Source organism: Taeniopygia guttata, chromosome 5 (genome assembly GCF_048771995.1).
Source record: "Taeniopygia guttata chromosome 5, bTaeGut7.mat, whole genome shotgun sequence".
NCBI lineage: Eukaryota > Metazoa > Chordata > Aves > Passeriformes > Estrildidae > Taeniopygia > Taeniopygia guttata.
Genome location: NC_133030.1, coordinates 26505166 through 26532469, shown reverse-complemented (window position 1 = coordinate 26532469; position 27304 = coordinate 26505166). Strand labels below are relative to the sequence as shown.

The following is a 27304-nucleotide window of genomic DNA, read 5'->3' as shown; positions in this document are numbered from 1 at the left end:
TATGTATATGTGTGTATTTATAAGTGTCATTTCATGAACTTAAAAAAGACACGGTACAATGTCAAAACTCACAGAAACCATCCTATAGTATCTGGGGCTTACTACAGGGCTCTCAGTATCCACTATTTACACCATATCACCAGGAAGACAAGGGATTGGAAAAACCATCAGGAAATAAGTGAGAAAGTAAAACAATCATAGAAATATGATTAACCACCGAGATAATGAGATAATGAACAATTAAATACCATCACCTTGTGAGCCTACTTTATGTATTTATAAAAAATGTTCGCAGAACAGTGTCCATAAAGTCGGGGGCAGAACGTGCCCAATTGCAATGGTGTTCACGCTGCATTCAGTACTGCCCACAGCTGCACATAATGTAGGTCCTGCCAGTGCCAGCTCCCTGTCAGGGACAGAGGCACCTGCTCTCCAGCTCCTCAGAGCTGATGTTGCTACAGCACAATGCCAGGCAGGTCACTGTGACAAAGCCCAGAGCAAGGACCAGCTGCTACACTGAGAGGAGGTTTGAGATCTCGCTGTATAGTTGGCATGTTAACCATGCTGACCCCATTACAGGGGCCATGTCAACATGCAGAAGGGGAACTGGCAACACTGGGAAGCGCTTAACTGGTACAGTAAAAACTGACAAGCAGCACACAGTTTAGACATGCAAGTGTCGACATCAGCATCAACGCATCACCCTGACATACTATCACTGACATCCCAGCAGTCAGGCTACTGCCCAATGCTGATGGTTTTAGCCCCAGTGCTCTCCATTCTACTCCTAATTCTTGCATCCTAGCCAAAACAGCTTACTGATGTAACAGGCAAATCACAGTCTTTAGGAAAAAGTAGTGAACTGAATATGGATCAAGAGGAGTGCAGTGGTCCTAAGCAGACTACTGTTCAAGTTACCAATCCACATACATTGAAATGAGAAGGTGCAGGCTTCTGCTGAGTGTTATCACCTGGCCCCAGGATAAACTTTGCCAGCTAATCCTAAAGTGGCTCCCGCTTGGCACCCTTGGAAATCCTAGGCAGACTGCTCATCATGACAGGAAGATGGTAATGGGGAAGAACAGCCTTCTTCAGAAGAGCCAAATCTATGCTTCATTTTTGTTTTAATTCTGTTTCCAGCCCAAGGCTCCTGCAAACTAATATTTATTCAGTTACTCACATAGGAGGCATTTCACACTTTCTTTCCTTCCTTGCAGCATGGTTGTGGTTGGCAGCAGAGACAGCCTTACTTGTTTCTTGTAGATGTGTCACTGCTGCTGCCATGTGACAAACATATCTGGATCTGAGATTACATTTTGATTTTTATTGAAATACAAAAAGTGCAAACTGTGAAATACAAGATTGGTGCAGATTAAAAGAAAATAAACAGTGTGAACTGTGAAAACCCAGGCCTGCACCTGATGAACATCAACAAAGAAGAAGGCAGGAACGGCAGCAACAAAAGCAAAGCCAAAATTTTTGCACAGGAGCCCCTGTGCATAAAAAAGGAAACTGGGACCAAACTGGCCCTCGGCTCTCTCATGTCAGCACACAAGGCATCTGGATGGCCCCTGACCTCCTGCACCAGCCAGAAGCTCTGATGTCAGTTCACAGCTTGGGACAGGGAGTGATCAGAGGCCATTAAGACAGCAGGAGGCTTAGCAGAGGGGAATGTTCTAGGTGCTAAAAAGAGGAGGTTGGTGCAGAACAAGTACCCCCAACAGGAAGAAATGGCTAATAGCTAACCTGAAGGCTAAGACAGGAGAGAGACCCTTGGACAGCTCTATAGCAAGGAGAAAACCAACACAGACCAGCACCTTAATTGTATACCACCCCCAACCTATACAAGGCAGAGAAACCCAGCCCAGGCAGCACCCTGCCCATGTGAGGAGGGAATTTAAACCCCTGGCCTTGGCAGGTGCAGGCTCTTGTGACCACCCACCTGACACAGGCTACAGGAAGGCCCAGGCCAGTTCTCTGCTCAGACCACAGGAGGAGTATTTCAATACAAGGCATTCAGGAGAACAGACTGCAAAAGCAACCCTGGTTACTGTGCCTGCTCCAGGGTCCTCAGCAGCTCCAGCACAAGAAGCAGCAGAGAAAAGGGGCTATTTACAGTGGGTCCCTTCCAGGATTTGCAAGCATTTTCCCAGCATGAGCAGTAGTAGTTCCCTGAACACTCTGAATCTGCTCCCTGTAAGCACTGAACTGGAGCAGGCTTTTATCCCTGCCAGCAGGGGATGAATCAGCCTCTATTTTGCTAAAAAAGGAAATGTAATTTCAAGGATTCACAAAAAAAAAAAAAAAAAAAAAAAAAAAAAAAAAAAAAAAAAACCCAAACAAAACAAACTAAATCCCTAAAAAAACCCACCAAACTCCAGCCAGAACTCAGACACTTGCAGTATTCCCCACTTTCCCCATGGACAGGAGCTACGCCAGCACTGCTCCTCTGGCTACTGGGCAGGGAACAGTCCTTGCTGCTCTGCAAGGCCAGAACATGCTACCTTCCCCAGAGAGTGCATAGGGCCAGGCCTCATGCACGCAGGCACTTGGATTCCAGATTGCCAAGCTCAGGCATCTGTCCCAGAAGTTAACTGGACTTGCCTTTCCTCTACAGAGATAAAGGTGAAGTCAGTGTCAGCTGCAGATACAGTCAGAGCAAAGTCTCCTTCTCCCCCTACCAAAGCCTCCACAGAGCAGGATGCCTGCAGGGAAAGAGGGGCTGCACTGGGCTCCCTCAGCCTTCACAGCCCTGCCCCTTAAACACTGGGGGAAGTACACCTCTCTCCACAGTAGTTCATCCCAGATTACTCTTCCACGGCACATCAGCCCTGCTAACTCACTCTAGAAGAGATCCCAAATGAATTAGAAGCAGACTATCTCTCCCTCCAAAACATTTACTTAGTTACTGCTGTGAATTGTTCAGGATGAAACAATTCATATTCTGGCCAAACAGGGAAGGCTCCTGCTCTTGGAAGAGGGAGACTTAAAGAAGTCAGCAGCCTGATAGCCTCCATAGGGCAAAGCCTCCCCGGTATCTAGAAAGGACCAGATCCAGTCCCATCTTAGAACCTCTCTTGCTCCAACCTTAGAAATGTTCACTTTCTTGTTCACTGTTCCCACCCACATGTTGGCATGCCTCCTCCAAAGCAGCTCACTGGACCTGCGTTGCCTTGCAGTACAGCCTATGTTTGCACACATCCCCATTCCAGAGGTAAGCAAAAAGAGCAATCTCCTTAATTCCTGCAGCAGATGCCACTTACTTTGACTACACCAGGGACACCGACCCTTGGTCAGAGTTTAAAGGCAGGCTAAAATGTTATGAAAAAGCAAATTCTCTTTAGCATCCAGTAGCTTTAAAAAAACAGCTCTGCTTGGTCCAAAAGGTTTGTCCTGAGGCCAGATGCAGCAGGGAGGTCTGGCCCAGGCACACAGGGCACAAGATACAAAGATAAATCACACCAGTGAAGTAAGGCTAGAAGCTCCCTCCTAAAACCCTGACAGGTCCAGGCTGAGGAGAAGGATCTCTTTTAGCTCAGGCAATGGGAATGAGGCAACCCAAACCAACAGAGATGCTATAACAGTATCGCAGCTGCTCCAGGGAGGTGCCGGGACCACCCCACTCTGAGCCTGCCTTGCAGAGAACACAATCTCTCCAGCTGTGCCCAAGGCATCCAGGACGCATCTGACCAGATGCCAGGGTGGAAAGTGTGAACCCAGGAGGAGACATGGCAAGGCCCTTGGCATGTAATAGCTGTTCCCTCACAGCTTTGGCACAAGTGCTCAGCATTTGGGCAGATATTTGTAATCCAGGCCTGGTGCACTCCATGGTGAGGGCTAGCCCCAGTCCCTAGACATTCCCTCAAGGCCATGCTCTCTGTTACACTGTGCTGGGGAAAGTTGTGCTCAAAAAGACAACTAACTAGTCAAGGAGGTCGGTGCCAGTCAGCACAGATACATGTGCCAGAAGAGGAGGCCTTGTACTGCTGCCAGGACAGATGGTGATCCTCATGGTGTTCAGCAGCTCACTGCCACCAGGGCACTTGCTCCTGCCATTCAGACTCACCAGCTGTCAAAGGGCCACAGCTGGCCCACATGCACAGGCAGGCCTGGCATGAACCTTCCCAGCCAGGCTGGAAGTGCAGCTGGAGGGACAAACACACCTGAGCTGGATAACTACGGGAGGCAAGTCACTCACTACAGTCCAGCAAACACTGACTAGTATCTGGAGTGGGTGACCCCCACAGGGGCTGGGCTTTGGGCTAAACTCACCTTCATTGTTTTGGAGTCTGACAGGTAACACAGCCCATTGCCATGAGCCTGTCCTTCACCTGACTACCAAAAGCAGGGGTCTAGAGTGGTGTTTGCAAGTGCAGGACATGATGCTACCTGAAGCACAAGGGCTGCTGCTCCCTTCCCTGCTTTAGGCACCCCTGGGGAAATGCAGGATGCATGCTCAGGGCTGAGAAATGGCACTCACAGTAAGAATGTCTCCATCACAAAACTCAGCAACCCCGCCCTAGCCCAAACAGCCCAGCTGAGGCAAGGAGGGGTAAGCTGGGGCTATTGGGAGCTTGAATAAAAAGATCTGTGCTGAGGAAGACACCAGGAGGGCAGAAAAACTGCACATAAGGGAAGGAGGAAAGGAAGGCAGGTCATCTGATAGGGCAGAAGACTGGTGATGAGCCCTGGAGGAGCTGCGCAGGTGGGTCAGGACTCCAGTTTCAGCAGCTGGGAAACCAGCTCCCCTCCACATCCAGAGCTGCAGGTCTCCTGCTCACTTACTTGCACACTTTCACCATCATCTCCACAGCCCTCACTCTGCTCATCACCCAGATGATCAGTGGTCCCTTTGTACTGGAGACAGCTTGGTCACAGCTCCAAGACAAAGAAGGGGGAAGGTGGGCACAGTGTGCAGGTGTAGGCTGGCCTGGATTCAGGCCTCCGCAGCCTCAAACAGCTCCTTCTGGTGGTCCAGCAGGAATTTGGTAAAGGTATTGATGGGATTGATGGCTTTTAGAGTGATGGCCACATCTTTGGCCCAGAGCAGATTTGGGCCAAACACAACTGCCAGGTTGGTGTTTGTCATCTTGTTTCTGTCGCTGTGAGCAGAGACCTAAGTGGGAGGGAAAGAGACCACTGTGAATCCTACAGAATAGCAAAGCAGCTGCCCTCTAGCCTCCCCTAAGCTAGAGCTGACAGACTCACAGAGAAAATAAGCGGAGAAAAGCTGGCCACGCCATACGATAACAACAGAATCAAGAGCACTGTCAAATAGTATCTCTGCAAGTCCAGATCACCACTCATGATCTTCCCTCTTGCTTGAATGGCCTTGCAGTGGCTTTCTTGGCAGCAGGAAATACTGTAAAGCAGATCTGAGACCCATCTTCTACTCAGCTACTTTGTCTACCTCTACCCTGGGGAGCTTCCAGCTTCCCTGGTATAGACAACACAGGTTGTATGCCTGAACATTTTAGGCTGAAGGCCTGCCTGCACCTCTCAGTATTATGACAGGAAAATGACTAGGCTAGCGCTCACCTGCACCAGAAAGGCTGTCAGTAAACGGAGCACTTGGTAGTTTTCTTCAGGCAAATCCTGGAGTGTTTTGCGAACAACATCCACACGTTTCACCTCCTCCACACCTAAAAATCAAGAGACAGGACAATCCTCAGCACCCATCCTGATGAAGGCGCTGTTAGCAGTCACAAGGTATCCCATGTATGTCTCCACTAAGACATCTTTGCCCTTAACCAGTGCAACATTCAGGGAGTAGCACTTGTTACAACTCACTCTGGAAGCTGACAACATGGCTATAAAGGCCAAAAGTGAGGAGGGGCTCAGGCAGCTCCCTCAAGAAGGTCTTGAGAATCACAGCAGGTAGGTGGACATCTTCATACTCCTGGAAATCTACAGGCACACCTAAGAAAGTAGAGCAGAGACTCAGTGCTCACTGGCCAAAGCAGCGTCTCCTCCAAAGGACAGGACATGATGGTCAGAGCCCAAAACTAAGGAAGAGGTATTTTGATAGACAGAATGCTGAAGTACTACATCTTCTAGCAGTGTGGAAAAATATGTCCCAAAATCATATACAAAGCAGTGCTGAATCCAGCATTATATCTTTAGAAGTCATCAAATCAAACATGACTAAGTTTCATCCTGGTCCTCTTAAGTCCCTTCAGTATAACCAGAGTAGGATGGTATATTTCATCCCAAGAAACAGGGAAACTTTCAGGAAAAAAAAGGATAGTAAAGGGAGTATGAGTGGGAAGGAATATGCTTTCCACACAGCAGAAGAATCAGATACTTCTCCCTTGCAATTCAGGTTACACCCCAAGATGAGGCCTCACCTACAGACCTATCAAAGAACGAAAGGATCCATGATGGACTAGTTCCTACAGTTGCAGTTACACACCAGTAATTAGCAAATGAGAGGGGCTCTCATGTGTTTGGGCACTTACCCATATTGTATTTTTGCTGGACCTCTCTGACAACCTGTGTATTTGCTGATCTCCGGAAAATCCCCTCTGTATTAAGAGCTGTGAAGTAACAGCAGATGGAGAAGGAAAAAATCAGACATGTGAGAGTCTCTAAAAATGCTGGCCTTAACAATTATAAATCCATGCTTTATGGATAAATCCATGGGGCATTCAGACAGATATCAACAAGTCCCTTTTTTAAAGTACAACAATTCTTTCTGCTTCCACTATCAGACAAAGGATACAAGGGGCATTTGGCTACTTTTACACAAGTGGGAACACGGACTCCAGAAAGAAGGAGTTCTCCTATGCCCTCCACAATGTCACTTGAAGGCTAACTCACCTAGTTTGGGCTTTACACCCTATTTTAGACTGCAGTTCTTTATCTTACTACAGTCTTGATGGGACCTTGGACAGAACAGAGGTCATGGATATGGGACTGCAGCTTCCCCAAACACTTACCATGCTCCTGCAAATGAGCAATGGTGTCTCTGACCACCAGAGGAACAGGAGACTGATCAGGGCTCTTCTCCCTGAGACTGCACCAAGAAACAACAGGTTACACACAACTGGTACACAGGACTGGTCCTGCCCTACATGCAGCCTCCAACTCTTGAATTTGCCCACACCAGCTGTAATACATATGATCTTGCTATGCCCATCCCTGGTTCAGCCATTATTCCAGCCTTCTATCTTCTTCACCCATCATGTTACATCATTCACTGGAGCAACTATGAGCTCATTACTAGACCACAGGAACGTTTTCCATCCTCTGTAAAAATCTCAACCTGTATATACCAGGGCCAAGGGCTTCCCAGAAGGCAAGGATGCTAGTTATGAATCAGGTGAAAAGGGTTACGCTTCCTTTTTTCTTCCCCATAGGAGCAAGGACAGAAAGAAGCTGACACATGAGAAAAAAAAAGTTTGGCCACCATATTCCTGTGACAGATTTATCATCAAAATGGGTGTCAGGGAAAAACCTCATGACACCAAGGTGCTTGCTGCCACCCTCACATTCGATTGTCCAGACCACTTGATAGCTTGGAGCTGTTCACCCCTCCCAGGCTGCTAACAAGCTCAGGCACCATGGCACCAGGGCAGACACTATCTGGAAATGTTGCACTGAAGCTGGGGAATGTGCTCCCAGACTGCCCCAGAGGATCTGTCTAGCTACACAGTACTGGCTCCTCCTCATTCTCCAGGGAGGCAAAACCACACTCAGAGTTAAAAATACCTTCAACACTTACTCAGTATCACTAGGCCTTGCCAGTGTCTGTGTTTGCTTTTGTCATTGTGCAGGAATGAGGAGTGGGATTCACTACAAGGCTGAATAGAGGTGCTTTCAAAATAGATTTTATGGAAAACAACTAAGAAACAAATCTGCAGCACTGCTCAAAGTAGTCCTGTGCTGCATAGTCCTAAAGAGAACACGTTAGCCAGCCTCTTACAGACTTCTTTTGCTTAAAAGGAAGTTTCTAGTGCCATAAAGCTGTCCCCATGGCTCTTATTTTGCTCCTCCCTTAGTGACCCTAAGTTGCAAAAACAGTCTAACCCAGGGATCAAGAGGCTGGAACTGAACTGAGTTAGTCAGGATCTGGACATGAGCACAGAGTTCCTCAGGAAAATGATTAAAGTTTTGTAGGAAGTCTGAACTGCAAGAAATTTCGCAGCCATTTTCTACTGTTGTTCAGTAGTAAATACAGTGATCTCATATCAAGCAAGTCAGGACAAAAGCAACACAGTCCAGAAATACTTACTGCTGCAGGGAGACTCCAAACTGCTGGTTTGGCAGTGGTGGGCGTGCGGGTGTTGGCTTCTGGGGCACTTGCAAGGGTTTCTGCAGAGATCTCAGGTATTCATCATACCTGCAGCAAAACACAGACTAGTAGAAAGCCACTCCACCTTCCAGAAAGTGCATGAACCCAGCACTGCACACCCACTGGTAACAGCACCAGACTGGTACAGTCAATTACACATATGCAAAACCACCACAGGCAGCTCTGGAGCACAAGAACAAACATCTGGTTGCCAGAAAAAAAAGCAGGGAGAAAAGGAGTATCTATCTGTAATCAAGAGTTGGAGTAGCTGAGTAACAGCGTGGGCGGGAGGCCAGGACAGCACTGCTTGTGATGAGACAGATGCATATGTGGGTGTGGGACAGAGAAGCAATCTGGTAGGACTGACATTATGGCAATTTTGGGAAGCCTCAAAGACAAGCTGAGCAGTGCAGAATGAACTAAGCAGGTGTTCAGATGACAGCAAATGCACACCATGAGCTCCAGGTCAGTGTTAAGGTCAGTATCTTGCAGAAAGTCCCCAGGGGGTGAGTGGGAGATGCAGGAATGGTGCTCCATTGCAGGAGGATTTTTAACTCAAAGACAGAACTGGGGACTGGGGCCAAGGACACACAGGGAGGACTAGAAAGAGAAACCAGTCTTGAAGGCAACTTGTCAGCACATCCTGCAAAACCACTGCCTGAGTGCAACCATCGCTTCCTTCTCTTGCCAGTCTTTACAAAAGGTCCTCTCTCACAGAGCCCCTAAGCAAGGGGGAGACAGACAGTTATTCTCACTTTAGCACTTGGCTTGGGATCCCCAACTGCTCCAGCTTCACATACTCCTCCAGCTCACTAAGGTAATTCACATAAAAAATCTTTCGTCCAAATTTAAAGCTGAAAAACAAGAGAAAAGTAGATATGTGAGGAATTGGGAAATCCAATAACAGAACTATCTTCTTACAGAAAAGGAGAGCAGAAGGCTGCAAGAAACATCAGTGGGACAAAGGGTAGGTATGGCTGAGCAGCAGAGACGTCACCCACATCACTCTCCCACTCCATCTATTTTACCAGAAGATGCAAAAACTTTCCAAGATACATTAGAAGCCCTAGCAGCAGCAGGCTCCCTCAAATGGTGGATTTCTCCTTCCTATGTTCAGCAGTAGGCTTGAGAAGATCTTATTCTCAATTATTTCACAGAGTTATTATTTCAATATCACAATAAATTAAATATTTGAGTTGCAGAGCCTGCAACTTTTTACTTCTACTTGACTGGAGAGAAAAGGAGTAGCACAGAGCTGCAAGCTCTGTAGGTTCCTAAAGAGGTATTTCTGGTCTGTGAGTATTTCTGAGCTCAGAAGTGGGAGGAGACGGAAAAAGGTGAGAGACTCCAGGATAGGCCTGGCAGGCTGGGCTCAGCTTGTGCACCTCTGAGAAGGCCTCATTGTTCCCCTGCAGTGTGCGCATGCAGGTGAGCTGCCAATAGCACTTCCTTCCTACCTGATCAGAGGCTTGAAGAGTATCAGGAGGGTCTTGATGAACATAGTTGGGTGCACAATATACAAGGCTTTGATGTTCTTCTTATACCTGTCAAGAAAAGCCCAGTAATGACCAGCTGCACTTTAAGCAGAGGAACCAACCTTTCAACAAGATTAAGGCACCCTGGTTGCTTCATGCCTTTTGCACTGAGCCTCACCACACCCCAGCATCCATGGCCTCTGCTCTCCCATGCTCTATAGCAGTGTCAGGCCACTCAGCAGCCTACTGGCATGCTACCCTGTATTCCAAGATTCATCTAAAACCAGTGAGCACTCTCCGCAGGAACCTACAATTATATCATGGGGCTGACAGACTTGCACCAGGTCCTGGGTTTGCTCTTGGCTGCTGGCTTAAAGGATGTAACTTACAGAAGGACCTGTTTATCCTATGATTCAGTCTGTATTAAACAACAATCCACCTCCTTAAGCAGGAGAATAAGTGACAGTAAATTATGATCACCAAGCTACATAGGGGAGCTGGGGAAGATCCTCTATATTAGGCTACAGAACAGCACATAACATCCTTGCTTGCTGCACCTTTACTCACTTGCGATCAAATTCCCTGTAGGCATCCCGTAACCAGCTCAGGGAGGGCTTGTTCTCACTGGTCAGGCCATGGTGCAGGTACACCAGAGTGTAGTCACTCTCCACGTACTGGTCAAGTGTGAATTTCAGGTACCTGAGAAAAAAGAACTGATGAACTCACTTTGTGCTCTGCTACAGAGAGGCTATTCCTCCCTTTGGGACTCTTTTTGTGTACCATAGCAGAGGATTTGCAATTCCAGCAATGGAGGTAAGCACTTGGGAGGACATGTCCAGCTAAAGAAGCTACTGCAGATGGATCTGTCCCCGAGAATCCAGCAGCTGAGAATTAGGTCAGATTTAAGAAATCAACAGCAGCCTACTAAGGCTCTACTTACCCCAGCAGTTTCACGTGATCTAGCTGATGACTTGGGGGCATCCGGCAGGCACTGAACAAAATGACTTTTCTTCCGTATTTGTCATCACCTGCAGATAAAATGCCAGAGATTACAGGGAGTTAAGGACTTAATTGTGGTATTGGCAGCAAGGGGAAAGAAAGAATGAGAAACCATTGTAACAAGGTACAGCTGCCAGCAAAGCTAAATCCATTTTTCAGCAGTTATCATGGGCCTAGTGTGGAAGCAGAAACCTGAACACCAAGGGCCTGGCAAGTCAACAATGAGAATGAAGAACATATTCCCTGCTCCAGCCCTGAAAGGAGATGAAGGACTGGAAGCCAGAATGCCTCAGGGCACATAGGGATGGAGGCAAGTACAGAGCAGAGTGCTCAGAGCATTAATCCTGCAAAGCCGTACCTGGACATTGCTCCTGATGCACACATGTCCAGGGAGGCACAAGGAAAACTGCCCCTCCTTGGCACAATAACTCCCTCCACCCTGCACACAGTCTCAGACTAACTTCTAATAGTCTGCTGCATCTGTTTCTTGCTTCACCTGGAGCTTAGCTCTGCACACAGAACCCAGGCCATTTCATACCCAGGAAACCAAGAAATTCCTAGAAAAAGAGCAGTTCCAGATGAGAACTCATCTGGGTGAGTTCCAGATGATTTCTCATCTTTCCAAAGACAAGTCTCTTCTACACATGGGCCAAGCAGGGCTGCTGTATTCTCCAGGAGGATTGTAGAATAAGCTCTTCACTGCTTCCTAGATTTTCCATCCACAGAGAGATTTTCCAGCCTGAGATGGAAGGAGCTGCAAAGTGCAGTGTGACAAAGCATTCTTTGTAAAAGCCATGCAGAAAACAGTCCCCATCACACTGGAGCCAAATAACCCATAAAGCACCATCATGTCATTGAGGATACCCCCAGCCACCACTTGAGGCTTCAGAGACCCAGAGCAAGTCTTCAACCATCAGTGGACTTCTGCCATCAGCCCCATGAACAAAGCCCAAGCAGACACACATGGCCAAGCTTAGCAGACATGCTGGGGAATAGAGAGATTTGCATAAGTGAGAACCAGGTCACAAATCCTGCGGACATACAGAGTTTGAGGAAAAGTCTGATTCTCTCCCAGACACGACACCCAATCCATTTCCACTAAGATGACTTCTTTTTAGCAGCAGTGGAGATGAAATGGTTCCTTTAGTATTAAGGATAAAAGTCTTCCCACCTTTTTAGCTACTCACACTGGTCTGAAACCTGTGTTTTCTTCTCAAGCAGAGAGTGCAACAGTGAATGGGGCTGTTGAGGCTATACACAACAATACCCTCCGTACTCCCATATGGTAAACCATCTCACACAGACCACAGCACAGAAAAGCAGCAAGGATCACTACTTATGCAGGATTGACCTGCAATACATCATTCCTCTTGAAATATATCCTTTTCCCAGCATGGATTTACAATATGCATGCCGCCATTTTCTCACCTTTGCACAGGCTCTGGTCCTCAACTATCATTTGGCTACACTTGCCACGCAGCAGCTGAGGTCTCGGAATAGCAAACCTGGTTATTTCTGGGAATGCTGCCTGTTAGTACCAGATGACCACTTGGTGCTGCAAATGGCAGCCAGAGAACTCATTCACACCAGCCATGACATTAAGATGCCACTGGCCCCCTTTGGCTCCCATCTTGCCAGAACAGATTCTGTCACTACTTTGTTAATTTTTATTTTCACCTTGCAAGTCCCATTTTCAAGTCACCAGACAACACAGAATTTACTGATGCACACAAGCCAGAAATTCTACCAAAGCTAAGGACACTGCAGCAGCACTAGGTACGGACCAGGAAAGGGGCGCAGCACACATGCGGAGATACGGGGCAGCTGGGGAGGACACATGACCTGGAATGCAGGGCTAGGAGAGACTGATGCAAGGCTCATCTGGAACAACCAGGTACAGTCACAGCCAGGCCACAAGACCAACACCACATTGCACATCCCACAGTAGCCCACTCTCTGCCTACCCCAGAGTTTCTTGGCAGCTCGCTGTGAGCTTTAGGGCCAGGTCTAATGTAATTTGAGTTGTCCAAAAGACTAATTGCAGGTTACAAAGTCCTGGGCAAGAAACATAGCATATTGTGACTCTTCCCATTGGTCTTGAGCATCTCATATGTATCTATCTGAAAGACTAAGGGTCCTGCCTGTATAAAGCACCAAGAAGATGTAACATTTGAGAATCTGTTGAGTTTTACAGTCATAAAAGAGAATGGTCAGAAAGACAGATCATACGTAGCACTATGCTAAATTCAGAAGAGATGATCTCTTCAGTGAACTGAAGCTGCATTTCACATCAGAGTGGATGATCTGAAGGCCATTACAAACTTCAAGTTTAATCAAGGCAGGCCTCTGTGGTGTGCAGTACAGTACCATGTTTGTGCCATGTTGTGGGTGGCCATACACTCAGCTCAGGCTTCTGGGAACTGATTATCAGACCTGACAAGTCACAGTTCCAGAAGGACATACCTTAAATAGCTTTCTCTGAAATGACATAAAAGCCTTCAGCAAGGCCTATGTAAAGTCTACAGTCTTGTTCCTTACATAGTCTGGGATCGCTGGTAAAGAATAAACAGACAATCCATAATTCTTCCAAAGGGGAGATGGCATGTATCCCCTGGACAATTTCCAGAGCCAAGTACATCAAATGATAATCTACAGTGCCCTGATGACTGAAAAAGGAGTGGCCTGTTTTGCCTTCCAAATCAGAATGAATTTATGCATGAGACATACAAAGGAATGACTGTGCCCTTTTCTGAGATGTGGGTTTTGCTCCAGTTTCATCACACTGAGCTCAGCCTGTCAACACAGAAACTTTCAAAACCATCAACTGCCAATCTTGTTTCTACCTGACATATATCTGATCAGTCTCCTTGCTCCAGACATGACAAAATCAAAAATTCAGCATCAAAGCTGAACAATCAGTTTATAAACAAGAACCTAAAGCCCATTCCATGCATTCTTGTTAGAGGAAACTACCTTCAGGTGGCCCCTCTGCCTCCTACAGAACAGATTCTTATCAGGCTTGATCTTTCCCAGATGCTCCATCCCTTGTACTATTTGCTTTCCTGTTTGCAGTATTAATCTTATGTATCTAGGTTTTCACCTCTTGTTTGCAATTGCAAATAGCTGAAGTTTCCACTGAACACAATTACAGACCATGAAGCAATCACTTGGCCTCTCTGGCTGCCTCCTACCTCTCCCAGATGAGGAATGCTCAACAGTTAACAGCAAACCAACAACGAATTATATACCATCAGTACTCACAGAGCACCCCAACTTAAAAATTATTTTCAATGTACACTTAAATTAAACTACCTCCCTGTGATTAAGATTATTTTGCTTTTAACAATGAAGAGCAAGACAGTAGCCAATATCTAAAGCCAGTCAAGACAGCTGCTCATCTAAAGAGATAAGGACTAGTAGCACTGATGGACATAAGCTCCTAAATATTTTCATGGCACTTTTAAGGCCTGAATGTGTTTTTCCTCTCACTCAAAAAGCAGCATTTCCAGGGCACTTCTAAGACAAGATGCAAGGAAAATCACTCCTCTGTTTCCAAGCCATGAGTGCAAGGCCAAGCTTCTAAAAGGACTGAAATGAAAATACTGAGACAAATGTTTCAGAATGAAACCTGCAGCAATACGAATCTATCACAGCAGAAATTCGTATCAAGATGGCAATAATGTCCCAAGACACAGCATTAGATGAATCTGCACAGCCAACATGGAAAATACACCCTTGGCATTCAAATCCTGCTATTTACTATTTATAAGTAAATAGAAATATAGCCATTACATATCCTGAAATATACCCGTTAGCATTTATGTCATGATTTGAGGCAGCCTAACTGCAGTCTAGAGACTGCTCATTCCTACCTTCATCAGGTCGCCTCAGTTAGGTGCCCATCTTATTGAAAGATTCATATGGGACTATCCTAGTACTTTGATACTGAGACAATGCAGATGGATAAAACTTGCCACCGAAAGCTAGTGTTACTGCTAAAACAGCAAAGTTAACAGAGTTGAGGGTCAAGGAAAGAGCACCAGTACAGAATACTGGGATATTATTACACAAGTTTCACAAAGCTTAGCATGTTTAATCAGAGCCACTGTGAGTAAAATATCTGTCAAATGTAATTTCATTTCAATTAGCTGTGCTAAGCTTATGGCACAGCTGGGATACGTTTAAGTATAGTAGATTTTTGTTGCCTATTGAATTCCCAAGTGGATTTAGCCCTGAAGGAAAAGAAGGCAAGGATCTCAAAGCAGAAGCATTTTAATATATGATTTCATCCATCTTGATATTCCCAATATCCAAACACTGCCAGAATCAGAAAGCCTTATGAAGTGAATATAGCTTTAACTGATACAAAAATATACTAGAGAGTCAGATTAAAGAATGCAGAGTGGGAGGATGTCTGAAAGCATAGAAAAAGGGGGAGAAGACTCCACATAATGAGGAAATGAGAATCAGCATTTCCATGAACTGTGTGAAGGTCTTAGCAGTAAGAATTTCACACCAATAGGAGTTTTCATGTACATTGAGAAGCATGAAAGCACCAGCAGCCAAATTATTGAGACTTAGGACTGAAGTCCGGAGAGTATTAACAAATGCTCAGCACGCCCAGGGCAGTCAAGCACAGCTTTGGGCAAACAAGTTACCAGAAGACAACATCTCTGCAGCCAAATGGAGAAGAAGTAGATAACAGTTGCTTTCAGATGGAGAATCCAGTTTAAGTACCAGCTGCTTAGCATGTGAGTGCAGCAGCAGATCATGTGAAAGAATAGGAAGCAATCCTTGAATGAACTTCCAAACCCCGTAAGACAAAAAGGATAAACTGGATTTCAAACTGAACTGGTCCAAGCAGGCCACCACCATGACAGGACAGAAACAGGATTTACATTGAGACCCATGAGACCCAAAGTGCCCAAAGTAAAGCCCACACACCAAATTTGGCTCACATGATTCTGCTGTGCCTGAGGCAGAGGTGCAGCCCTCAGACAACAATTTTGTGCAGTCTTTGGATTCCTGAAAAATTGCCAGTGCAGCCTAAGGCTGAGCAAAGTTTGGGCTCCCCTGAGACAGTCCAGCTACAGGCCATGGTCATGCTAAAGGAATACCATGATCTACAGAACCAAATGTTAGTGTCACAAAAAATCTACCTACCTGGTTGGGCCCCATCAAGTGCACCCTGGTCTGGAGGAACAGAAAAAAAGTTATAGCAAGCCAAGCTTTGCATCCTGTCCCAGAAAGTAATCATGAGGGTAAAGTCTGAGAGCCTAACCAGATAGCCACTGGGATGCATTTAGCTGCTCTATTGCAGGATTCAAACTCCTTCCATTTCATCTTTCCCCCATGCTCCTCTGCCAAAAGCAGCCTTATCTAACAATTAGAAGCAATTACTTGAGCAACAATTATAGCAACCCTTGATTCCCAAATCTCCTTTTTGAATTTGCAGCTAACTGTATAATCAAATTTCTTGCTTTTACGGTAACACTTCCTCTGCCACAAAAATGGTAACTGCTGTACTGTCACTTTTAAAAGGGTTAATTGCAATTAATTCTGAACAACTGTCCTCTGAACAACTTCAGAAGTGTACAGAGAATGGCGTCATATCATATGAATAACACATCCCACACCCATAATGTTTTTTATGATTACTAGATTCTGAATAAAAAAATTGAACTGCCAATTAGAATTTTAAAAAGGTTCCTCTAATTTATGAAGGCATTTATTATCACACCCAGTCCCTTTCCATCACTCTCATAGCTATACACTCAACAGACCCACATGGGCCTATCAAGACAGGAGCCTTTGCAGAGCAGAGCTCTAGGAAGAAATTCTCCATTCTCTCAGCCTCTCTTAGAAACTTAAAATTCCTTAGATACTCTCCCTTCCCTTGACCTTACATATCAAAATATGGTGCACAAGCTGGGCTTGCTTTGGATGGACTCAATTGTATAGAGGCAATTCATAATTTTTTATCATACAAAATATTCTTAAACAAACGAACAAACAAAAAAGCTAAAAGCCAGAAACTACATCCAAAATCAGCAGAAATGCAGGCAGTCTGTACTGGTGGAGCCAGTAACAATGTACCACACCTGAAGCAAAAAGGACCTTTTTGCTACCCTTTGCTAATGGGCCTCTGCTGAGTCCATTAGCCATAAAGACACCCTGCAACACACCTTCAATACAAGTTTTGCTTGCCACTTCTACCTTTGCCTGCCTAGAGAAACAACAGCTACTGGTGCTCCAAGATTGATTTTACTTCCCCATGTCAATCACCAACACCTACAGCAAATCATCAGCACCAGTTACAGCTTTGGCACCTGCAGTCATGTTTGTGGGGTAGGTTTGGTACCAGATTCACCAATGAAGAGAGATTTACTGCCAAAATTGCAGATTCAATCCAGTAACACAAAAGAAGGTACACTCATAGCTCTCCACCTTGTTTTCCAACTTCAGTTACAGATCTTACACATATTGGCATCACAGCTTTTTTGTGAGGGCAGCCCCACAGATTGACAAATATTGGTGTGAGGCAGCAGATTTCCCACACAAACTAGCAGAAACATGCTTTGAGCTCCAACAAAGTTTTGAAATCACTAGGAAAGGACTACATAGCTGGAGTATATAGTGACAACCACTTTTCTGACCACTGATACACTATCTTCTACCCTCCATGGCAGTGAGAAATTCATATGTCAATATATGTTAGGCCCCCGTTTTCTTATCCTCACAGAAAGCAAGGCAGTTATTGTGTAAAATAGGAATGCTGATGAACCTCATAGCCATAGTTTTGCATATTGACCACAAAGAAGAGACCAGTATTTCACAATGGGCAATAGAACGAGGAAGGAACACCTTGCCAGAGCTGACAAGAGCACTGCTCTTCCCACACAGCCACAAGATTCCAATATGAATTTCCATCTCCAGAAACCTCTTTTAGACTATTATTAACTACCTGCCTTAGTTTTGCAATTCAGCCTGTGCTAAAATTCAAGGCCAAGACTATATCATGCCCAGTCTGCCTCCACCTGCAAAAAGACGGAAGCAGCATCTTTGCTGTAAGAACTGGCAGGAGAACACAGAAACTCTCAACATAACAGAAACCTGGGATAGTTCCTTAACAGCCCTCAACCAGGAGCTTGTGTTTCCTCTGAATGCTACCTGACGTAAGCAAGGAAAACACTCTGCAGAAGTGGACTGTGCAATGACATCAAGCCTCCTCTCTTTCAGCTTCTGGCCACATGTAAAGAAGAATTGCACTGCTACAGTGCTCACAAAAAGAGGCACTCAGAATTAAGAAGAACAAAATCACAGAGAGACCTCTCCAGAAGAGCTTGCATAAAACACTTCGTAAACATACACTTTAAGGCAGGTCTGAAACAATCAGCAGAACACCAACATCTTCCTTCGCAAAAGCATCGAGTCCCAGAATCCAAGAGGATTTCCTTAAACCAAAACATTGTGATTCCTAACAATACTCCAGTTCTGAGTACTCCCTCAGGACTGTGGTGGCCCCGATGCCTTTTGCTGTCATCTTTGAATAACACACCACCACATGGGACAGCAGTGACATGCTTGCTCCTTTCCCATGGACAGCCTCTTCCCACAAATCCAGTCCCCAGAAGAGACAGGAGCATAGGGCACAAATGAGAGTCTCCATGAAACTGCTGCACTATTTTTAAGTGAAAAACAAACCCCAAAAACTTATTTTCCTAGAAAATTCTGCAAAATGCTTTTCAATACTTCCCCCTCTTAGATCAGATAGCCAGATTTTTCAAATCCAGCATGCCTTGGACTGAATCAGAAATAAAGGTCAGCTAGCAAATGAGTGTGCTAACTTTTTGTCATCAAAAGTAGGCTTTTCAAAAGTTATTAACACCATGCACATATCCAGCCAAAAGCAATTACTTTTCTGACCACACAGCATAACACTGGGATCATGGAGTTCAGCCCAAGGATGGGAACCAGCCTTCTGTTTTTGTCTCAAAATAGCATCATCATCCCCGAACATATTTCAGGGCAGGCAGGAACAGAGTTAGCCATGAGCTTTCTGCTCTGAACTGCAAAACAGAGAAGGACATGGGACAGAAAGCTAATGAATCAACAGAGTGGATAAAACAATTCATGATCTGCTGCCATTTGCTAATATTTACAAGAGATCCAGGGTAATTTTGTTTCAGGCTCAGCATAGACAGTGTTCATTGGACCTGGAGCTGCTGATAAACACAATTTGTCAGCAGAGCCACATCTGAACAGTTTCATATTAATCCTCCAGTGAAATTTTTATTCTCCAGGCTACCTGTAATACAATTTTTACAGGCTTTCCCAGATTGTTTGCCTCGAACAACAATCCAGAGAAGACTACCCTGTCTGATACTCTGAACAGTTAAAATAATCAATTACTGACCAAAAAAAAAAATTAACGGCTTCACCCCAGAACCAAGACTATAAGACCTCTTTGATCAACCTCCTAAATTCTCCTTTCAGGAGATGAGAAACCAGCAAGTCTTAAACCTACAAGGCAGCAAATTTCTATCTCCAAGCTCTCCCAGTGCCAAGAAAGGCATCACACCACACACCGTGTGTGGGACCATCACATGCTTTCAGACACATCAGCTACCGGTGAAAACCGGCCAGCAAGAGCCAAGAACAGAAGCTTCTCTGAGCTGTTTCTGCACTATACAGAGACACTGCAGGGACACAGAGCTCAGTAGGAATACAAATTTAAACCACAATGGGGAAGAGTTCAGAATGCAGTCACAGCTTGCAGTCAGCCACCATCCCACCCTGGAATCTTTTCAGGAAGCTGGCTAATTCTTCATTTGCTACCCTAGACCGTTTCAAATGGCAAAATGGCTGCATTCCAACAGCCACTGACACACACGTCCACTGGAGTGATACTCCATTCAGCTGAGGGTTTGGGCTGACATTCCAGTCTTATCAATGTCTCTGATCTAAACGCTGCTAAGCACTTTGTCTGAAGCTTAGCCTAATGCGAACAACTGTATGATTTAACTCACCCTTTCCCAGAGTCCTCAAACACCAGTTACCTGTGCCATTCGCATTCCAAATATTCTATTACTATTAAGCCACTACTACTGTAATGGTGGAGTCCATACATCTATCCTTTTCCAGTTTCAGCAACAGAGACCAGGGTGCAGACCTCTATAAACTCCTGAAACTCCAGTCCCATGGAAAAGAAGCTTAGTAACACATTTGTAAATGAAAAAACTTCTGGCAAATCTATAAGGTATAATAGCCCAAATGCCAAACACCTGGCCTGTCAAACTGAGCAGTAAAACAATAAACAACCAGGTTTTGAGTCTGCCATTATAATTTTGTTCCACGAAAGATGGAACATGAGAGATCAGGAAAAAGAAAGCTCATTTGAGAAAACTACCCAGAAAAGAATGATATCGAGACAACTCTTACCAAAGTAAATGCCTGAGCCTCTTTCTGTTGTGGTCAAACTCTGCTGCAGAACAGCCCTGAATCAGGAAGACTCCAGCCTGTGCACTTCCTTGACAATTCACATGTGGGGCAGGGACCAAAGTAAAGAGAGATGGCAGTAGGAGGGGTAGGAGGCGGCAGCAGGAGGGGTAGGAGGTGGCTATAGTCAAGCAGGAGGCATGACTCAAGTCACAACAAGTTGTAGAAGTGCTTCATCTTTTTAAAAACAAGGAACACAAGACAAACTGGCCTTACCCTTCACTCAGGCTCACCACAGCAACCTAAAGAATACCTCCAAAATGCTTTCTCATGGAGGTCCCAGCAGTATATCATCAAGGGTTAGCACAAATAAAATAATATAGACAAGAAAACACAAAGAAAATCCAAACGCTTGTGACCCTGAATGAACAGGTCTTTCCTTGCAGTGTAACACATGCTTATTCCCTCTATTTCACATTTCTGTACATGTTATTTCTGGACAGGATGGCAAGCTCTGGCCATTCAGATATGAGTGATGCCACCTACTGTGGATTACCCAGTCAGCTGTGGACCTTACAGCTGTATTGCTTAATTACATAATTTCTGTGGCATTATCAAGCAAAAAACCACTTTTGTGCTTGGGGTGTAGTAAAGAGCCATATCTAAAACAATTCAGCAAAAGCAACTGAGTCCTGACAATAATATCATCAAGTCAGCAAGTGCCAAGAAGTAACCCAAGTTTAGCTGAAGTCAATAGAAAATTACACATATCACAAACATTCAAGAAGTTTGGTGTTCCTTCTGTGCCACCTGTCCTCGCCACTCGGCCTTGGCAAACAGCAGATGTCCCCAGAGCCCTATTAGAAAAGTCCTTCCTCAGCCCAGCTGCAAAGACATCAAAGGAGAAAACAAAAAGGCTCCTACCTGCTACTTCCACAATGTGGTGCCTGGCGATATCATAGTAGGGATCATCCCACTGCAGGTGAGTGACTGGCTCAGGGGAGCCTTTGGAATCATCTGAACAAAGTACAAGAAACAAGTAATCAGAAGAAGGGATCTGGAGCACACTGGCAAGTACAAAGAGATAGAGGTATGAGAAAAAATGGCACTTCTACATGGGAGGGACTAATGTATGCAACTATACACCTGGAAAATCCACTTTTGAAATTCTGAGTGGACAAGAGCAGCAATGACTTCAGAAGAGTCCTCTCAGTCCTATGAGACCCATGTGTCCCTCAGAATGTATACTCTCTCAAATGTTCAGATATGTCACAAATATTCACAAAGACAAAACCCAAGCACATCATCATGGCTTTTTAGGAAACGAGGATCTTAACACAGTCCCTTGATGGATGGTCATACTGTATATCCTTCAGCTAATTTTCCTGACCTCTCTGTTCATAGTTCACAGCACAGGATTTCAGAGCAACAACTCAGATCTCCAGCCCCACCTCCCAGATGGAAGTTTGAGACCATTCCAGTCCAGAAGGCCAAACTCTCCTGCAAGAGACCATAATGGAGCATACTCAAAGATTTACAGAACATCTATTCTGTCAGTACCAAAATGCAGCCAGGCACAGGACTGAGAAGAGCATATTTACAGCAGCTGGCTCTGCACTTCTTAGTGCTGTTCAATACTGAGGCTGATTCACTTGGGTGTGGTGAAAGTTAAATATGTCTATAAAGCTTTTAAATGGAGCTAGGGCTCTCTGTGTATGTAGATATGACCACAATGCTGCAAAACAAACAACTGCTTTTTGGCCAAAACCCAGATCCCAAACAAACAGGATACTTACCTGATTTGGGAAAAGCAGGGACTTCATCTGCTGGCCAGTTCTTATCATCTATGGAGGCCAGTTTGAGCTGGCTGAGGGACTGGTTGGTATCATCCAAGTTCAGGTCGTCCTGAAGCTCCGAGAGTGGGTCTGTAGCCATGGTCCCCAAATACTGCAGTTTATTTCGCTGTGTCTAGAACACAGACTGCAGAGATTGTTAGATGAGACACAGAGATCACAAATTTACCTCCTCACAGAGATGCTTCCTCTTCTCACTGATGTCCCCCCAATACTCCCTTATCTTTACTTATCCAGAGACTGTGTCCCCTCCTCCTTAATAGAAGCAGGAACTCCTCCTCCTCCTCCTCGCCAGAGGCACAACATGTCAGATTCTTTCATGCCAATTGCTATCAAAGGCCATCAAGAGCTGTACCAACCCTCTCAAGGAGTCTCTGCTTGACCACAGCTCTGGGCAGAATAGCTTTTCTCTCCTGAAACAGAAGCAGCACCAGGACTCTGCGGAAGGCGACAGGCTGCACCAGCCCCTGCCTGATACACTCCCTGTATGGCTCTGAGCTCCCCCTCCCTCCGAATGGCTGGCACAAAGCCCGGCTGTTTCCACAGTTGGCCCAGTGCTGGAAGCTTTCCCAAGAATCACCCCCCCTCCTTCTCCCCATAATGGAGAACCAGAGCTCTCAACAACACTGAAGTGGGTGCTTCAGTGTGCTGCGATCTGAACAGAGAAATGAACAGCTCCTTAAACCAGGAATTTTTTAGGCGGAGCTAGTAAAGCAGGGAGAACAATACACATACAATCCTCACCGCCTTTCAGCATCACCCAGTAAGTCCTTTCTCCGACATAATAGCTAGCAGCAAGGAAGCACTTCTTTCATTTAAAGTCATACTGCCTGAATGAGTATTTTTCACCAAGCATGCCATAAGGAGACCAAAAAATTAAGAGGGTCCAAGAAACAACAGCTCAGTACATTTGCTGTTGTTTGCAAATACTTCTCACCCTCATCTGAAGCGGAAGATACATTAAAGCTGCAGCTGAGCTAGCACAGCATACAGGACCTCCTAAGAGTACCAACTCTTAGGGACAATCCTTGGGAAGCAGCTGTTATCCTCTGAATTCAGTCTCCTGGAAGTAAGCAAGGAAACATTAAAAAGGACAACTATATAGATCTGGACTGCTCAAACAGACCACATGGACAGTATTTCAGTGGTCAGCAGGCAACAAGCCAAGAGGAACTGTAGAAAAACCAAGGGACACCTTGCATCAGCAAGAGTCTCTATAACATTGTTTCACAGAGATGCTTGTGCTTATTTTGCTTTATGAGGAGAGCAAAAGGTTCAAAGACTATCTGAGGAGGCACAACACCTTAGTGTGAAAAGTATATTCGCAGTAAAGCTATTTCCTTTAGCAGAATGGAGAGGGGGCAACGATGTTTTGCATCTTCCATCCCTAGATCTTGAATGCGTATATTCATCCAGAGGAAACAATGAAACAGTTACTCAGACTGAGCACAGAGGATGAAAGCTGTGAGAAATTGAGCTTCGCAATGTGTCACATCCATGCTCAGGTCTATACTTGCCACCAAGCTTGGGGATACATTTTGAGAGCACAGGAAATTGGATATTCAGTGGTTTTCTTCTCCCTTTGGACCATTCCAAGCTTATTATTTACTTCCTGTCCTCCCTTATCTGCTACTCACCAGTTTACAACCAGTTTTCACCTCTCTGGGGCTCCCAAAGGACTAGAAGCTATTGCTAATCAAATGCAATGTTTCCCAAAACATGAAAGAGCATGACATATACAGACAGCAGGTCATCAACACAGCACATCAGACACACAGGGTCCCACCACTGCAGCCATGCAAAGATCCAAGCAAAATTATTTTCCCTGTCCTCTTGTCAGGTCTGCCAGAGCTGCCCCACCTCCTCTGATCTCGACAGGGCAAGGAGCAAGAAATCAGGTTCCCTAGCACCGTGAGCTCATGCTGGAACCACGCAGCAGTGGAGCCAAGGGACCACGACTCCCCACCCCGAACAGCTGATCCGATTTCTATGGTAACAGCAGGCACTGACTCCTATGACTCAGCGAGCTTAAAGCATTTCCCACAGGAGCTCAGCAGCCCCAAAAGCCAGCGCTCCATCCATGGCTCCCCAGGACAGCCTCTCAGCATTCACAGCTCTCACCGACTTCCCAGCCCTAGTAGGGACAGAGGACCCACGTTCGATTGCTGCCATCCACTGAGATGCCCTTCATGAGAGATTCTTGGGGACACCTGGTAGCAACCACTTCCCCAAAGCCGAGTCCTGAAACCCTTGGGGACCAAATCCAAATCCCCCCACAGAGTAGTGATGGTACTGCCATAGGGCCAGCAAGTCACTAAGTGTCCCTACACTTGTCCCTACACTCACCATTTGGCTTCACAGTCAACTTGCAGCACTTGTCCAGAGACAGAAGAGCAGGTTATTAGACAGCACTGGGGGGCTTCCCTGAGGCATAAAATTAATCTTAGTGTGGCACCATGTGGAAGAAGGAAGTTGTTAATAGGATCCACACTGCAAAAAGAGCCCAGTGGATAGTGCTCTGGCCTCACCCCTTGGAAAAACAGACAAGGCTCTCCAGAAACTTTCACATAGTTTTCACAGCCAGCTCCATTCCTTGGCCATAGGTTTCTGCTCCACGGTGTTAATGGAAGCAGGGTCCAGAGCAGAAGACCTCCTAGAACTCAGATCCTTTTTGTGAACCATACTGTAGTACCCAGACAGCCCCAGAAGGTTTTTCAGAATTTTTTCCAGCCCTTTTCCAACATCTAAAAGCCAAAATCATGGGCTCTCGCATCAGATAACCATACAGCAGTTTAGGACATGCAGTCCTCTAAATGCCTGGGAGCTGGTAGGCTCTGAGAAAGAGAGAACTGGAGTTAGCACATAAGACACAAATTAAGGCTCTTCATATAAGGATATACATTTCACTTTCCAATAGTGCAGCTGCATGAGATGCTTCCCTGTGTACTCAAAAATGATCCCTAAGGATCTGTCATTAAACAGAAAGTCCATATGTATCATAGTGATACAGTTGTTAAAATGGGTAAAGTGTTTGTTAAAAACATTGAATAGTTTTTAACAATAAAAGAGCATTTCAACAGATTTAACTCAGTATAAAAACTGAACCTGAGAGTGCATGAGAAGATGCAAGTGGTACACTCCATATACCAAATAATAAGATAAGAAAAATTACATACCTAGATTTTGAAAAACAAAAATTCTAGCCAAAGATTTAAAACCTAAAGAATCATACATGGTAGCAGAAGCGTTTACTTACTGCCAAGCTCTAAAGAGCTAACTCTTACCATTTTTTCCAAGTATTTAATTAGGTTTTCTGCAACTGCACTATACCTGAACACTTGCTGTGTAATAAAAATTAACTTTCCTAGATAAGAGAGACATGTGATGGAGAACACCACACTCCACTAAAGGAGAGAACTCAGACCATTAAAATACAATTTTCATAAAAATTCTGAACTGAAAATTCCTTATATAAGATCCAGAATTTACCCAGGGAAGACCATTCACATTACATCCAGGAAATCTTGGTAGCTGCTGTTCATGAAAACTATTTTTTTCTGCAATTTCAGTTGCACTAATTTTCTATCACTTATTTCTAAGTTACACCTGCTTGGTAGTTTCCTTTTCCTGTTTTTCTTCCAGATATACTATTAGTTCAGAAGCGAATTACACTTCAAAACATGTACATGCATATACTACCACACCCTGGAGCTATACATACAATAAAGAATTACAGAAACAAAGTGGCCTCTTCTTCCCTGCAAGATGAACAAGCAATGGTCAGATGCAACACAGTCCTGGTTCCAGGATTATTTTTCTGACTCTGCTGCCATCCACACCTCCTCCCAGTTTCAGCTTATTTGCACAGATGTCTCTTTTTCTGTACATCAATCAAGGCCTGCACTTTGCTATAGCATCAAAAACAAGTATGTTGAAAGAAAAGAGAGCAGTTACTGAGCAGCAGACCTTCAGAGTACTCAAATGCATGAATGAGGTCCAGAACCAAGACTCATCCACAAAGCCCACCCCTTATCTTCCCTCACATCAAGACTGATGATACCACCGAGAGCATCACTACCCTTGCACAACCCTGAAAGAACACAGATGTCAAGGGCCAGACCTTATCCTGGTTCACCATGACTAGTAAACTCAGCTCAGATACACTACAGCTCAGGGAAGCCCTTCGGTCCTTCATATTCCAACAGCTTTTTAACTGAGCAGCCTTCCTTCCTCAGTCATCTCAATCCGTTTACTGAAGGCCACCTCTGTGCCCGCTGGGAATCCAACCTAGCGAGGAGAAGTCAACCTTCCCTTACGGGTTCTCTGCAGGGTCTGAGAGCAAAAGTGCTGAACTCTTCAAGTGTTCTTTCCGCAGCTGCTGTACAAAGTACAGAATCTGCTCTCAGTGCCCTGCAGGATCCACATGTGAGGAAGGCAGTGGGGCACACACAGCCCTGCGAGGGCTGCAGCCCTCCTACTCCTTCTCTTACTCCTCCTCCTCTCCACAATACATCTGTTCTCTCCCGTTCCCTTCGACTCATCTCCTGGGAGACCCCTTAGCGAGCCTCAGGATTGCTTACGAGGCTCACGGATTTGCTGTTTACACTGTTAAAACAAACGTGCCCTAGTACACGCCTGAAGCCAGGACAAGTACCAGCCCCTGCTGCTGGGCAGCGGGGTTAATGGCAGCCGGCCTCCGCGCCAGCCCCGCCGCAGGGGCTGCCCTGCCGAGGTCGGGAGCGGCCAGCAGCCGGCCCGGAACCCGCGCCGCCTGCCCCGATCGGCGGTGAATAAGATCCAAGGGCTGCCGGCCCGGCTCTCCCCGCCCCGGTGCCCGCGGCGCTTCACCAGCCGCGCTCTCCCCGCCAGGCGCGCACCGCGGACGAACCGAGCCGCTCCCTCACTCAGGGCGAGCCCGGCACCACCCAGGCGGAGCGCTCGGGGCTCTGAGCCCAGCCCCGGCCCGCTCAGCCCCAGCCCAGCCGCCGGGCCTCTTGCGGCCGCAGCAGCACCAGGACAGGCTGCGGGGCCCCGCTGCTGCAGGCAGGGCCCGGCCGCGCTCCCCGGTACCCCGCGTCGCCCCGCTGGTGGCGGTACCTGCCGCTGCCGCCGCCCGCCTGTCACAGCCGCCCGCCGGAAGCGCGGCCTCGCCGCCGGGGGAGCCCGTCCCGCCCCGCCCCGCCCGCCGCCGGCCGCCGTCCGGGCGCGCCCGCCGCTCTCTCGCAGCGTTCCGGCGGCACGGAGCG

The 27304-nt window shown here is 46.1% G+C and overlaps 1 protein-coding gene across 5 annotated transcripts; it reads right to left on the bottom strand.

Annotated features, from left to right (window-relative positions):
- Positions 1-1304: 1304 nt before the first annotated feature.
- On the bottom strand, positions 1305-27304 carry ARHGAP1 (Rho GTPase activating protein 1). 5 transcript variants are annotated; one of them, XM_030274247.4, is made up of 14 exons: positions 27156-27304; positions 22002-22185; positions 21130-21222; positions 15931-15960; positions 10709-10796; positions 10336-10467; positions 9751-9837; positions 9049-9147; positions 8234-8341; positions 6939-7015; positions 6459-6536; positions 5791-5919; positions 5539-5642; positions 1305-5116 (listed from the first exon to the last, which is right to left on the bottom strand). In XM_030274247.4, exons 2-14 carry the CDS (start codon positions 22138-22140, stop codon positions 4937-4939), a joined length of 1344 nt encoding a protein of 447 aa, XP_030130107.4. In that variant the 5' UTR covers positions 22141-22185; positions 27156-27304; the 3' UTR covers positions 1305-4936. The 5 variants fall into 5 exon arrangements, with proteins under 5 accessions (XP_030130107.4, XP_030130109.4, XP_030130108.4 ...); XM_030274249.4 differs by lacking the exon at positions 27156-27304 and adding an exon at positions 22996-24772; XM_030274248.4 differs by lacking the exon at positions 27156-27304 and adding an exon at positions 22418-22783.

What these genes read in the sequence shown, in the direction of transcription:
- ARHGAP1 (XM_030274247.4), bottom strand. Translation starts at nt 22,140, where the DNA reads ATGGCTACAGACCCACTCTCGGAGCTTCAGGACGACCTGAACTTGGAT. An exon ending in ACTTGATGGGGCCCAACCAG is followed by an intron (nt 10,797 to 15,930) that starts GTAGGTAGATTT and finishes TTTTATCTGCAG; the next exon opens with GTGATGACAAATACGGAAGA. An exon ending in TGCTCATTTGCAGGAGCATG is followed by an intron (nt 6,537 to 6,938) that starts GTAAGTGTTTGG and finishes GTTACTTCACAG; the next exon opens with CTCTTAATACAGAGGGGATT.